At 43.8% G+C, this 13,965-nt stretch overlaps 1 protein-coding gene across 4 annotated transcripts in view; it reads left to right on the top strand.

Annotated features, from left to right (window-relative positions):
- THUMPD2 (THUMP domain 2 tRNA and snRNA guanosine methyltransferase) overlaps window positions 1-13,965 on the top strand; it is a 327,697-nt gene that overhangs the window by 179,367 nt on the left and 134,365 nt on the right. For all 4 annotated transcript variants that reach the window (XM_077486497.1, XM_077486496.1, XM_077486498.1 and 1 more), the window contains 2 exons: window positions 5,464-5,551; window positions 9,710-9,781. In XM_077486497.1, coding sequence (XP_077342623.1) covers window positions 5,464-5,551; window positions 9,710-9,781 — 160 coding nt within the window. The remainder of the gene's footprint in view (window positions 1-5,463; window positions 5,552-9,709; window positions 9,782-13,965) is intronic.

Below are 13,965 nucleotides of genomic sequence, written 5' to 3'. Positions count from 1 at the left end.
GCCAGATATAGCATAGATTCATGTGGATACTGTGGCGATCTTTCCCAAAAAGTGGGAGCAAATACCTGTATTAAAACAGGTTTCTGCTCCCCCCCCCACACCCCCTGAAAGGTGCAAAATGTGAAGCGGGGGGGGGGGAGGAATCCGGACAGCGGAAGTTCCATTATTGGGTGGAACACTGCTTTAAACAACTTATACATATGATGGTTCCAATCAGGTTAATGCATAATAAGTTTATTACTGCACCAGCAGACTGTAAGATTTTGACTGACTCCATTTTAGGGGATGTGATAATTGAGGTCATAGTCGCATCATATGCTCTTCTGTATGTGGAAAAGTTGTGGTTCCTATTAGAATATTCTCATCACTACTTGAATAACCTCCATAGTTTCATCTTGGCATATTATGTACTATAGAGGTTGTACACCAATAAACATGCTAACATTCCTAGTTGGATATATGTTTTAAAGTGCCCACATATTTTCATTGATGTCTTGATTTATATGTCTTTCAAATACAACTTTCTCCTGCTGTCTTTCAGCTGGTGAGATTTTCTAGATAGATTTTCAGGTTTTAAACTGGCCAGAGTAGGTTGACTCTTCTCTTCCTGTGTACAGATGCATGTTAGAGGTTCTTCAGTTTTGTAAACCTAACCAAGGGTTATTTTTACATTCTGTTTGGACATTGCGTATTTTGCCTTGGAAGGGTAGTTAATGTTTACTGGTGTAGCGCCGGCTCCTGAAGTGCATGCGCTATGTTTTAAAAGTTAATGTTACTCCTAAACTGCAGTTTGGTTTGGGTACAATTGTTCCAAATTTGGACCTCAGCATCAGTCTGACTGGACTATAGGATGTTCAGGCTGGCCATAGGGGGCACTGTCTTTTCTGGCAGGCATGGAACCTGCTGTCTGGTTGGGTGCTTTAAGGTTACTTTCTCTTGGGGCCTGCCCAGGGGGAGTGTCACTCTTGCTGTGTTTCCTGGGAAAGGGTACTTAAGATGCGGATGTCACGTGGTTCGGGGTTCCGGTCCAAAAGTATGTTCTAACTCCATGGTCCTGGTCCTCCTGACCAGTCCCCAGGAAGGCTATGACCTGGGGTGTGGATCCACCCAAATTATTGTCTCGGGGCTGGCTAGCCCGAGGCAGGGAAACTAAAGGATTCTGAGGTGGTCCGGTGCCGTCTCCGGTAGTTGGAGAGGCCCAGTAACTTCATAGCTATCCAGGGGAGGACTCTTCAGAAGAAGGCCACGTACGGGTTGGCTTCTTGGCAAGAGCCTGGTGGGGCTGAAGTACCTTAGTGAATCCAGTCTCATGGGTATCGCCAAGCTGGCTGAAGGATCCAGGTATCACACAAGTGTTCTACAAGTTTTAGTTTCCTGAATGATCTACAACATCTGTGGCAGAGACGTGTTCCTGAGTTAAGCACCTTGTTGGCTGCTAGGCCTTGTGAGAGAGGGACTATCCAACTTGAGTGAACATCCAGTTGTGACTGGCTATTCTCTGGATTTAGTCAGAGTAAGCAAGTACTTCATTATTGACTTTAACATTAAGAGTACCTGAACTTTCTTCCTAACCCTCTGATCCTATTTTATGAGACTATTTGTTGATTACGATTTTGCAAATAAAAATCCCTTTTATGCGGATATGTCGTCAGTCTCTAAAGTTACTGGGCCATCTACCACGGGAAAACCCTAGACACAAATCGAGGAAAAGGTAACGGTAAGCCCAATCAAACTAGCAACTCCTTCGGGGGTTAGTGCTACACTGGCTTCAAGGCTTACAAGTCTACAAATATGACTCATTGTTATTTTATCTAGTTCTGCAAATACTTTGTTTGCAATTCCAGTAAGGAACACAATATGCCTAAGAGTTTATTGTAACCTAAATTGAACTTTCTATCTCTGGGGCTCATTTAGTTTTAAACATTCATGTTTCCAAAATTGATATGATGAAAATGTATCTGTTTCTTCAAAGGTTCTGACAAGAATGAATGAAGTCAACACACCCACAGCAAATAACATGCAAAAGAAGTTTGTAATGAATACAAAGCTTATAGATTACAGATATTATTATTGGACATAAATGTAACAGCTACAAAGCATGTCCCATCCACAATAGTAATGCAAAAAAGTTTACCAGAGATTAATGTGGTTGTAAACCTCAGGGATGAACTATGAGCAAAGCATATCTCTCTATAGTATTTATGTATATGTCTCAATTAGGGGCAATAAATGTAATTTATTTTGGCTGCTTTGTTCCTCTATTGGCATGAGTCACTTCTGAGAAGATTGAGACTGAGAAGAATGGCGACAACAGAGAAACCTCCAGTAGAGTGACAGCCTCATCTGTTTCTGTGGGCTGTGTGAAAGGGGGGGGGGGGGGGGGGGTATCTTTCCTCTAGTCAGCTCTCACTGAGCTCTGCTAAGACGGTTATAGACTAAAGCAGATTTTCTGTTGATTTTTTTTTTTTTCCTTTCAGATTTACCAAAACCATATAATATGAGGTCAAACCTTAGGAGTTTAAATTTGTATGCAATCAGGCAGGCCCTTGCACTACATGGTTTTGGTAAAACTGAAGACAAAAATCAGCAGAAAATCTGGTGTGTGTGGGGCTTAAGCGTTCTAGACATTTAGAGGTGAATGGGAGCAATGAGATGGGTCTTAAGTTGTTGAGGTTGGTGGAGTTCAGTGAGGGCTTAAGTATGGGAGTGATCTGGCATGTTTTAGAGGGGAGGGGAAGGTGCCACTAGAGAGGGAGAGATTGAAGATGTGAGGGAGCATAGGATAGAGGAAGAGGGGGACCATAGTAGTTGTGAGGGAACAGGATCCAAAGGACAATTGGTTAGGTGGGCATCTGAGAAGTTTTGTAACCTCTTCAGTAGTAGCCAGTTCAAAAGAGGAGAGTGTTCAATGTGCTATTAGGCAAGGTACAGGGGCAGACTGACCAATTGGACTTTCGGACAGTGCCTGAGGGCCCCAATGCCACTAGGGGGCCCCATCACAGTGGCCAGCCTCAGTAAAACCAGAGACAGTATGTAAAAATAATTTTTTTTTTTATCTGTCCCTGAAATATCCCTTGCCGACATAATTTTGCTGTGAAAATACAGAGGCTGTAGCTGCCCCGCCTCTGCACTGCCTCCTCAGCCAATAGGAACACAGTGTGCATGCCCCCTTCCACACCACAGCTCATTTGGTTTCCGAGCAGGAAATGTGGTCTGCTGGAGGAGGGGACAGCCTGCAGTGTGGGAGGGGCTGCAACCTGCTGGAAGGTAAGTTTGCTGAGCTGAACTGAGTGTATTTTTGTCAGTGGCTTACCCTGGTGAGCAGGAGGGAGGGGAGGATTTGATTTTGCTCTAGCAGGGCTCTTCCTATCTCTGAAGCTGTTAGATTGATTTTCTGTGTGAGAAATACTCTGCTTCTGGAGGAAGGATGTTCTGAACTTGTCCCCCAATCTCTACTAACCTCCCTACTCGTTACCTGCCCACCAGTACACAGTCTCCTCCTCTCCCGCATTACCACCTAATGTGTCTGTGAGCTGCTGGGGCACTACAAGTCCCAGCATGTCAGTAGATGGGGGCAACCGTGTGTTCAATCAGGCTGATTTTTGGGTGAAAATTGCTGGTGTGTGTGTGTATGTGTATGTATGTGTATGTGTATGTATGTGTATGGGCGGCACAGTGGTGTAGTGGTTAGCACTCTCACCTAGCAGTAAGGAGGGTCGCTGGTTCAAATCCCAACCACGACACTACCTGCCTGGAGTTTGCATGTTCTCCCTGTGCCTGCGTGGGTTTCCTCCGGGTACTCCGGTTTCCTCCCACAATCCAAAGACGTGCAGGTAGGTTAATTGGCTTCTGTCTAAAATTGGCCCTAGTATATGAATGGGGACCTTGGATTGTAGGCTCTTTGAGGGTAGGGACCGATGTGAGTGTGCAATGTACAGGGGTGATTGTAGACACTCACTCAGGTTGAACTGGATGGACTGGTGTCTTTATTCAACCTTACTAACTATGAAACTATATATATATATATATATATATATATATATATATATATATATATATATATAGGTATATATATATATACGTATATAAACTATAATGTGTGTTTATATATAATATTATACTGTGTGTCTAAACCGACAACGAGGGGGGAAACGAAAAAATGCGCTACTCTATTTCTCCCACCTCAGCGCTAAGGGTTCAAGAATCACACTCAACATACAGTGATTGTTGGTTTGCACCTAAATACGGTGTGTCTGTCTATGTATATACTGCGTGTTTCTGTCTGTGTATATATGTATACTGCGTGTCTGTGTATGTGTATATATGTAGGCAGCTGAATGGTCCATGTCTGTGAAAAATCCACTTGTTGCCATTCAGAGGCAGCTGAATGGTGTACTGCTGAGCTCGGCCTCAGATCAGGCAGCAGAGCAGTTGGGCACGCACCTGTGCAGTGATGTCATGGCACGCACCAAGCATGGCTTTTATTCACATGCTCCACTGCCAGATCTGAGGCCAACCACAACAGTTCACTATTCCACTGGCTCTACGACTCACTTGCGCAGTTCAGAGCCTGCAACAAGTGGATTTTTTTTTTTTCTAATTTAAAGTCCTTTTCCTGCTAGCTGCCTGCCAAACCAAGCACTAAAGTGCAAAGGTGTGTGTAAGGGACACTGATAGAAGGTGACACACTGGGGGAGGGGCTCTACCATAGGGTGGCATACTAGGGGGGGCTCTGCCGTAGGGTGAGACTCTGTGGACTGTGATGTATAAGGAGAATGTTGGGACTTTGATGTAAGGGAGGACTCTGATGTGAGCGTGGCGCTCATCCTGACTGCTTTACACTGTTTTGTTACTTACTCCTGGAATGGCGGCCACCTGTAAGCATGGGTCCCCCATAATTTTCTATTGTCCGGGGACCCCATGAGTTGTCAGTCTGCCCCTGGTGGGGAAGATGCACGCACAGTGGAGAGGTCCTCACGAATTGCATCAATCTTGTCTTTGAAGTGATTGGCAACCTCTTGGGCAGTGAGTGAGTTATTTAATGTGTGAGTTAGTGGGTAGAGGGGGTGGGGGACAAAGCAGAGAGTTAAAGGTTGAGAAGAGCCAAAACTATAGTTTTAAATTATTAAATGGAGAATCCATCAGTGAGAGAGACTTCATCATCTTATACTCCAAGGCAGAGTTCCTAACTTGGGTTCAGAAATTGTCCACCAGTCTACACACAAAACCGTTACCAATACAGTACTTTGGAATGGGCATTACCCTTGGCTATAAAGACATTCAAATAAAACTTGTATACTTGGTAATATGCAAACTATACTTAGCAGTGTGCTTGATAGTAAAACGTGAAATTAATGGGATAACCTTGCAATGCACATTTATATATCCAGTAGATCATGTTTAACCTTAAATATTTTGCAACGTGTATGCCTTCTATTTCTGATATTTAACATTGTCTTACAGACAGCCTTTGGCATATAGGAGTTATATTCAGAATACAGGGCTTCGATCTACTACTGCTTGGGCAATGGTGACACTTGCTGAAATTGGTGTAAGTAAAATAATTTTGCTTTAAAGTTTAAAATGCCAACCTAAAGATTTTTTTCTTTTTTTATTGTATGGTTGTCTTGGATAGAGTTAAGAAAGATAAAACTTCTATGAGCTCTTTATTGCTGTCATTGACCTTGTTGGGGAGATTTTACTTCACTCTTCAGGCCCAGAAGTGTCCTGAATCTTATCTTAAGTAAGGACAAACATAAGCAAAATTTAATATCGGAGATACAAGAGTACATGGCCAACAATAATAACCAAAGTGTATGTATACAAGGGCTATGCAGAGCTCAAGTAAGGAAAATATGGCAGACAAAGCGTGGGCAAATCCCCAAAACATATGGAGGAGGTCCACATCCCCAAGTCCACAACAGGGGCAGGAAGCAGCAGACCCATACCCCATATGGGCTGACCTAGCTGGGGCATAATGAAGACCATGGATACACTTTTATATTTTAGGAGTTAATCTGCAGTACTAATATCTTGAAAACAAACTTCAGTAGCTTCATCCCAACCCTCTTCCATAAGCCTGGGAACCATTGCAAGTAGTTTACGATGAGAAATCAGAAATGAGTTGGACCCGGCTGCTTGAAGGCAATTGTAAACCTCAAGGGGAGATTTCTAGAGCTCCAGGGTCAAAGCCCCAATCTATGTCCTGACAGCATGGCAAAGTAACAGAAATGTAAATAAAAATGTATTGGCTATGCCGTGGCGACCCTTCAACTCCTCAATAGAGGCAAAAATATTTTTCTGAAACGCGTAATAAATGGGTAACCACTAAACAACCCCACCAGGAGGAGCTAGTGTGGTCCCAGAGCTCAAGAAAATATTGGTTTTGCCACAATGGAGGCTTGGGCAACACCCCAGAGGATTGCATTTTCCTGCCCTCATGCCAAACAAGAACACGCATCCACCGCTGGGTATCTAACAGTGAGAAGCAGTGGACTTATCTCATCCTGTAGCAAGTGACTAGAACCATTACAGACAGACAACAAGGTGGTGGAAGGATTGGGGAAGGTCGAGTAAAGCAAAAGTAAGCTGTGATGCTACAAAGTATTTAAGAAGATTAGGACAGGCAAAGCCTCCTTCCGACTTAGCTGGTAGGGAGGACTTGGCTATATGAGGCTGACTCCTGTTTCAAATAAAAGATGACAAGGCTTACTCAATACTGTGAAAAACCTTGGTTAAAAAGACTGGAGAGGCCCGAAACATACAACATTTTAGGTAAAAAAAAAAATGTTTTAAATATATTAAATCGACCAATTAAATTGAGAGGAAGGGAGGACCACTTATGGAGCCTGGTCTCCGTTTAGTGGACTATGGGGCCACTGTTAAAGTTTCAAACCTGGTAAGATGAGAATAAATGTGTGCACCTAAATATCAGAAAGTAGTGGAAACCTATAGATTGGGTCTGTATCATAGGGCAACTTGGAACCAATAGGGAAAGCCAGACTTGTCCAATCCTACCCGTAGGCCAGAAACATCCCCAAATTCTCCCATCACCCACATAATAATAAAAAACAAGGTTTCAGAACCATTGGGATACAAGACTCAGTCTGCTTATAAGGAGACTTTCTCCTCCAGAGAGCCATAGCAGATACCTCCCATGGATGGTGTTGAATCGCCAGTGCAAGAGGCTCAATGGCCTGTGCCAATAGAAGTGGCAATAGGGGCCAGCTTTGTGGTGTGCCTCTCCGGAGGGAAACGGCTGGGGATGGGTCTTTATTAGTATGCACCCACATTGGATAAACTGAGGACCACAGGAATGGCCAACACACAATATCAAAAGCCTTTTGTATATCTAATGATGGCACCAACCCACTATGTTGAGAAGTAGCAGCCCCATAGATATGTAGATACAACCAACGAATATTGTTAAGTGTTTTCCAGGCATAAATCCAGTTTTACCTGGATGGATAAGAGACAAAATTACCTTACATAACCAGTAGGACAATATTTTGGTCAGCATTTTGATATAACTATTGAGTAATATAATGGGACGATAAGACCCACGCCACAGTTTAACTGTTTGGGCAATACTGCAATAAGCGATTTAGTCAGTCTGGAAGCGTACCCACCTTAAAAGCTCCACCAAATAAGTCATGCAGTCACAATGCTAACTAATCAGAACAGGTCTGGTACCACTCAGCTGGCAGGCTGTCCAGGCCTGCGATTTTATTAGAGGATGGAGAATTTATGGCTGCAGTAACCATTTCCACCAGCGGGGACCTATCTAAAAAGAGCCATTGTGAGTCGGTGAGCTTTGGAAATGGTATAGAAGCAAAGAACACAGAAAATGCCGTTTCAGCAGGGGCTACCGAGCCAGAATACAAAGCTTTTCATAAAAGGAAGCAAGGGTCTGATAGCCATAGGATCAGTAGTTATTGACCCTTCAGGCAGATGTATACTAGGGATAGAGCTATCCGTAAATTCCATACAAGAAATAAAAGCCAACAATTTACCATTCTTACCACTCTCTTCATGCAGTTTGGCTGACAGATGCAACTGTTTGAGTCAAAGCCACCAAATGTAGTTGTAAAGCTCTATGGGTTACTACCAAAGCATCGTGCGGGTCGGGAGAAGGGTTTGTAATATATTGACTGCAAGTCATGTCAAGGGTAATACAGAGTCCGCCGAGTGCATAACAGGAGGCCCGGTTCTGGATAGTGTTGGAAATATTGGAGCCCTGCACTATAGCCTTAAAGGCATCCTAGAAAGAGCCCACATCAGATTGTTTATTAGTATCCCAGTAATGGGTCATATCTTGCAAGATGGGCTCCTGAAATTCAGATGAGATCCAAAGGAGGTTACATCCTCAGATCAGAAAGAATGGCCTAACATGAAATCAACCTGTAGTATTAAGGGGTGAGATAAAGTTTGAGGTGGATAGGAGACGGCTTAAACCCAGGGTAGCAGGTCACTGCAAAAAAAGAGTAGGATCAGAAGGCAGGATCGACAGATTTACACTAGGGTCAGTAAAGATTGCAGCTATGACCACTGAAGGAACATAAACAACCAGTAGGACATGAACGTCATATATGGCGACATAAAGAATAACATACCGACCCAATGGATCATAAATTACTTGGTCACGCCTTTTCTACATATTAATACAGAGACACTACAGGCATAATTAGAATATGTAGAGTAGAAACTCTGCCTCACCCAGTATTTAAGGGCTAAAACTTTGAAGCCCACAAAGTGGGTTTCCTGTAAACAAGACATCGCCTTTAAGAAATTCAAATCTGCTAGCCGGTAAAAATTTTAAGTTAAGGCCTCTCATATTCCATGACAAGTTGGTGGACATGTAACCTGACTTAGGAATGAAAGTCCCCAGGAGCCAGAGGGGTCCAATCCAAGACCGCAGTAACGACTGCAAAGCAAAATGGGGAGAGGGGGCAGTGCATACACACACCAAGCACATGCCCAAAAATTGAACTATATACAGTTATCCAAAAAATGACGCAATAAAAAAAAAAAAAAAAAAAACCTGCCCAACTCCTCCTCAACTGAGCGAGCTTAAACCTTGAACATAGGCAAAGGATGGGGAACATGACCAGAGGAAAAAACTAAACTGTTAGACACTGTAGAAGTAATAACACTGTATAGCCCTGTTGCACCTCAAAACACGGGGGCTAAACTCTTTGGACAGTTAAGACATTGATCACCCATAAAACTGGGGTAAAAAATCGAAATAAGGAATCAACCACGATGTGTAAGACTTCTGGCGGGTCACTTAATCGAAGGTCTGGCTAAAGAACGAGCTGGTTGCTGCAGAGCTTCAGACTAGGACGAGGTGTTATCAAGAAAGTTGAGGGTTTGGCCCTGATGCACAACTCACGGGGGCTGGAAAAAGCATGGAATATTGGACCTCCTTATCCTGCAGCTTTTGCTTGATAAACTGGTATTGCACTCTCAGCTTGAGGACATTGGTGGAATAGTCTGGGAAAAGTGACACCACATGTATGGAGGGTCCCCTTCAGAAAAGCAACACTAAGAATAGCGAGATATATATATTCGGGGGAGGGCAGGTGTTCTGACATAATTATTGCGAAGATTGCTAGTAAATATTTCTGGGATGGAAAGGGGTATTGTCTCTATATAATTGAAGTATTTTTGGGGGAATTCACTGGTAAAACTGTTTTGTAATCTCTCATAGGCGGCATCATGTGTCCTTGATCCAATGTGTGGTGTTGGAACGATATTGCTGGAGGCAGCTAAGGAATGGCCTGTATGTAAGAAGTGGTATTACGCCATTTTGTAATTTATTTTAGACTCGCTTTAAGGCTAAGTTTACTTTATTGTATGTTGAGAACCTGGATATAATCATGCTTGTACCCGACATGCAAGAGAAATGCGCTGCTCTTTAGCAGATGTATGGGGGTGATGCTAATTCTTAATAGTGCCTCCACACATTGGCAAACCACCTGCATTTTAGAGTGAGCTAAATTACTGACTTGTATAAATTCTTATAATAAAACTTAATGAAAATACAGATTTATCACATGGAATAAGTACACCCCTACTTTCACCACCATTACATTAGTTATTAGTTACTAGACCCTCTTTAAGAAGTATGTCTCTTATTTAACTCTTGGATATCTAGGATCCGGTGTTCTCTTTGATTTTGACATGTGTGAGGTCATCATACCATGATCAAAAAAGCTATCTGAGGCCTCAAAATTTTTTTTAGGGAAAGTTATAAAAAGAAAAGAGGCGCGCCAGCCTTGTGCATTATCCTTTGGATATGTATTTATTAAAAGTAATAAAAAAGAAAACTACTCACGAACAACTGTATAATTCTTGAAATAAAGATAGTCACCAAATAGCAGCATTCAGTATAAAACAAACAATACTCTCCAAAGGTCAGAGGAAATCACAGGGACCACTGCCAGTTTCCTCAGAGCTCAGCAGTGTGCACTCCTTCAGCAGTCCCCATATATACACATATGCATCTTCTATCAGTCAGCCAGTCCAGGACTTAAGGCCCCTCCCCCTTTTCCCAGTGGGCGGCCCAAGACCAGTGTAGACCGCCCACTGGAGAAGTGTAACTTAACCCTTACTACATGCACAACATGCATTGTGTGCAATTAGACCGATCAATTGCAACTGAACAATCAGGATCAAACAAACTAAGGGTCTTTCTCAGGCCGTAACGTTAGGACTCATGGCGCCATCATGGGTCCGTGAAGTAGCCAGGACCGTGTCGTCATGTCCATACACCCCCCCCCCCCCCGTAGTGAAAGCTGCTCCCCTAGTCTGTTTCTATGCCTGGAATGCACGCCGCCGTGTTTGCATTTCAGACTATAGAAAAGGGTGGGCCTGACATCACTTCATGTGCATCATCCATTGCTCATAGATGACGTGAGCGGCAACAATAAATCACCGCCATTTTAGCGTAGACGGTATTATAGAGGCCAAATAAAGACAATACGTAACCCTATAAACTGATCGCTCGACAATATTGAATTAAACAATTACCAAGTATTAAATGGGTATACTGGCTTCCACTAGATTGCATAGAGCGGGAGAAAAGAATACTGGACCCCCATAAGCCAAGGAATGACTGATGTACTATTGCAGGAGGTGCAAAAAAACTTAAATATTTGGAATTTTTAACCATACATATATACATGTGCTACAATTAGATAATGTCAGAAAATTGGTAAATCTATGAATAACATACAGGAAGATCAACATCTAGACCTGCATAAGTACCTAAAAAAACACTACAGCACCTAATTGGGGACTGCACACAGTGCTGCACATACTAACTAATTGTATACACATTTTTAAGCATACTATATCCATGAGGGATTGGTTTTATTTATATTGCTTGGTGCAGCACGTGTTTACCTCCTTCAAGGATGTCCCCAATTAGGTGCTGTAGTGTCTTTGTAGGTACTTATGCAAGTCTAGATATTGATCTTCCTGTATGTTCATCGATTTTACAATTTTTTTTTTGACATTCTCTAATTATGGTACATGTATACACGTGTGTGTGTATGTGTGTGTATATGTATATATATATATATATATATATATATATATATGTGTGTATATATATATGTATATATGTATATATATATATATATATATATATATGTATATGTATATATATATATGTATATATATGTGTATATATATATATATATATATATATATAATTTATATTGCAGTTTTTTTTGCACCTCCTGTAACAGTACATCAGTCATTCCTTGGCTAATAGGGCGAGGGGAAAGAATACTCGACCCCCATGCAATTATCTGGTGGCAGCCGGTATACTTGTTTAAAACTTGGTAATTTTTTAATTCGGTACTGTCGAGTGAACAGTTTATAGGGATCTATTGTTGCCACCCACGTCATCTATGAGCGATGGATGAAGCACAGGAAGTGACGTCAGGTCCGCCCTTTTCTATAGTCTGGAACGCAAACATGGCGGCGTGCGTTCCAGGCATAGAAACAGACTAGGGGAGCAGCTTTCACTATGGTAGAGTGTATGGACATGGCAGCACGGTCCTGGCTACTCCACGGACGATAAGATTGGCTACCCATGATGGCGCCATGAGTCCTGATGCTACAGCCTGAGAGAGACTCTTAGTTTATTTGATCCCGATTGTTCAGTTGCAATTGATCAGTCTAATTGCACACATTGTATGTTGTGCATGTAGTAAGGGTTAAGTTACGCTTCTCCAGTGGGCGGTCTATACTGGTCTTGGGCCGCCCACTGGAAAAGAGGGAGGGGCCTTAAGTCCTGGATTTGCTGACTGATAAGAAGGTGCATATGTGTATATATGGGGATTGCTGAAGGAGTGTACACTGCTGAGCTCTGAGGAAGAAGTGGTTTTCCCTTCGAAACGCGTCAGTTAGCAGTGGTCCCTGTGATTTCCTCTGTGACCTTTTGGAGAGTATTGTTTGACTGCTGCTATTTGGTAACTATTTATATTGCAAGAATTATACAGTTTGTGAGTAGTTTTTTTCTTTTTTTATTACTTTTAATAAATACATATCCAAAGGATAATGCACAAGGCTGGTGCGCCCCTTTCTCTTTTTATATCTTTGACTGTTAGGATAACCCTATCCTTGAGGGCAGCAAGGCCTGTGACATTATATAGTCTGTCTGGTAATCCACTTGTGCGCAGGAGCGTTTCTTTTCTGCTATCAGAAGTTTAGGGAAGCCTATGAGTAAGGCAAGGATTTTAAAAGGATCTGGTTAAGAACTGATTGGCCCAGCAAATTTAGCCCAATTGCTGATCATTTGATGTTGAAAGAAATCTCCAAGAACCCCCACAGCGCCTGCATGTAATACTTACAATGGTTCGTGTCGGCGTGCATGCGTCCATAATTTAAACAATGTAACCTACAAGGGAGGCATGCCAGGAAAAGGAGTATTTAAAAAAATATTTTTTTAATTGGTACATGTCCTCTCTGACATTGTCTAGCTTCCCATACTGTTTGTTTGACAATCCCCTGTGTGTGTGGCTGCCTGCCCAGCCTGTGTGTGTGGCTGCCTGCCCAGCCTGTGTGTGTGGCTGCCTGCCCAGCCTGTGTGTGTGGCTGCCTGCCCAGCCTGTGTGTGTGGCTGCCTGCCCAGCCTGTGTGTGTGGCTGCCTGCCCAGCCTGTGTGTGTGGCTGCCTGCCCAGCCTGTGTGTGTGGCTGCCTGTGTGTGTGGCTGCCTGTGTGGCTGCCTGCCCAGCCTGTGTGTGTGGCTGCCTGCCCAGCCTGTGTGTGTGGCTGCCTGCCCAGCCTGTGTGTGTGGCTGCCTGCCCAGCCTGTGTGTGTGGCTGCCTGCCCAGCCTGTGTGTGTGTGTGTGTGGCTGCCTGCCCAGCCTGTGTGTGTGTGTGTGTGGCTGCCTGCCCAGCCTGTGTGTGTGTGTGTGTGTGTGTGGCTGCCTGCCCAGCCTGTGTGTGTGTGTGTGTGTGTGTGGCTGCCTGCCCAGCCTGTGTGTGTGGCTGCCTGCCCAGCCTGTGTGTGTGTGTGTGGCTGCCTGCCCAGCCTGTGTGTGTGTGTGGCTGCCTGTGTGTGTGTGTGGCTGCCTGTGTGTGTGTGTGTGGCTGCCTGTGTGTGTGTGTGTGGCTGCCTGTGTGTGTGTGTGTGGCTGCCTGTGTGTGTGTGTGTGGCTGCCTGTGTGTGTGTGTGGCTGCCTGTGTGTGTGTGTGTGGCTGTGTGTGTGTGTGGCTGCGTGTGTGTGTGGCTGCCTGTGTGTGTGTGTGTGTGTGTGTGTGTGTGGCTGCCTGTGTGTGTGTGTGTGTGGCTGCCTGTGTGTGTGTGTGTGTGTGTGTGGCTGCCTGTGTGTGTGTGGCTGCCTGTGTGTGTGTGGCTGCCTGTGTGTGTGTGTGTGTGTGTGTGGCTGCCTGCGTGTGTGTGTGGCTGCCTGCGTGTGTGTGTGGCTGCCTGCGTGTGTGTGTATGGC

The sequence above is a fragment of the Lithobates pipiens genome, unplaced genomic scaffold, assembly GCF_037356315.1.
Source record: "Lithobates pipiens isolate NorthernLeopardFrog02 unplaced genomic scaffold, aLitPip1_a1.2 Scaffold_18, whole genome shotgun sequence".
NCBI classification, from domain to species: Eukaryota; Metazoa; Chordata; class Amphibia; order Anura; family Ranidae; genus Lithobates; species Lithobates pipiens.
Note: the sequence above shows the minus strand (reverse complement) of the source record. Positions and strands in the feature narration are given on the sequence as shown.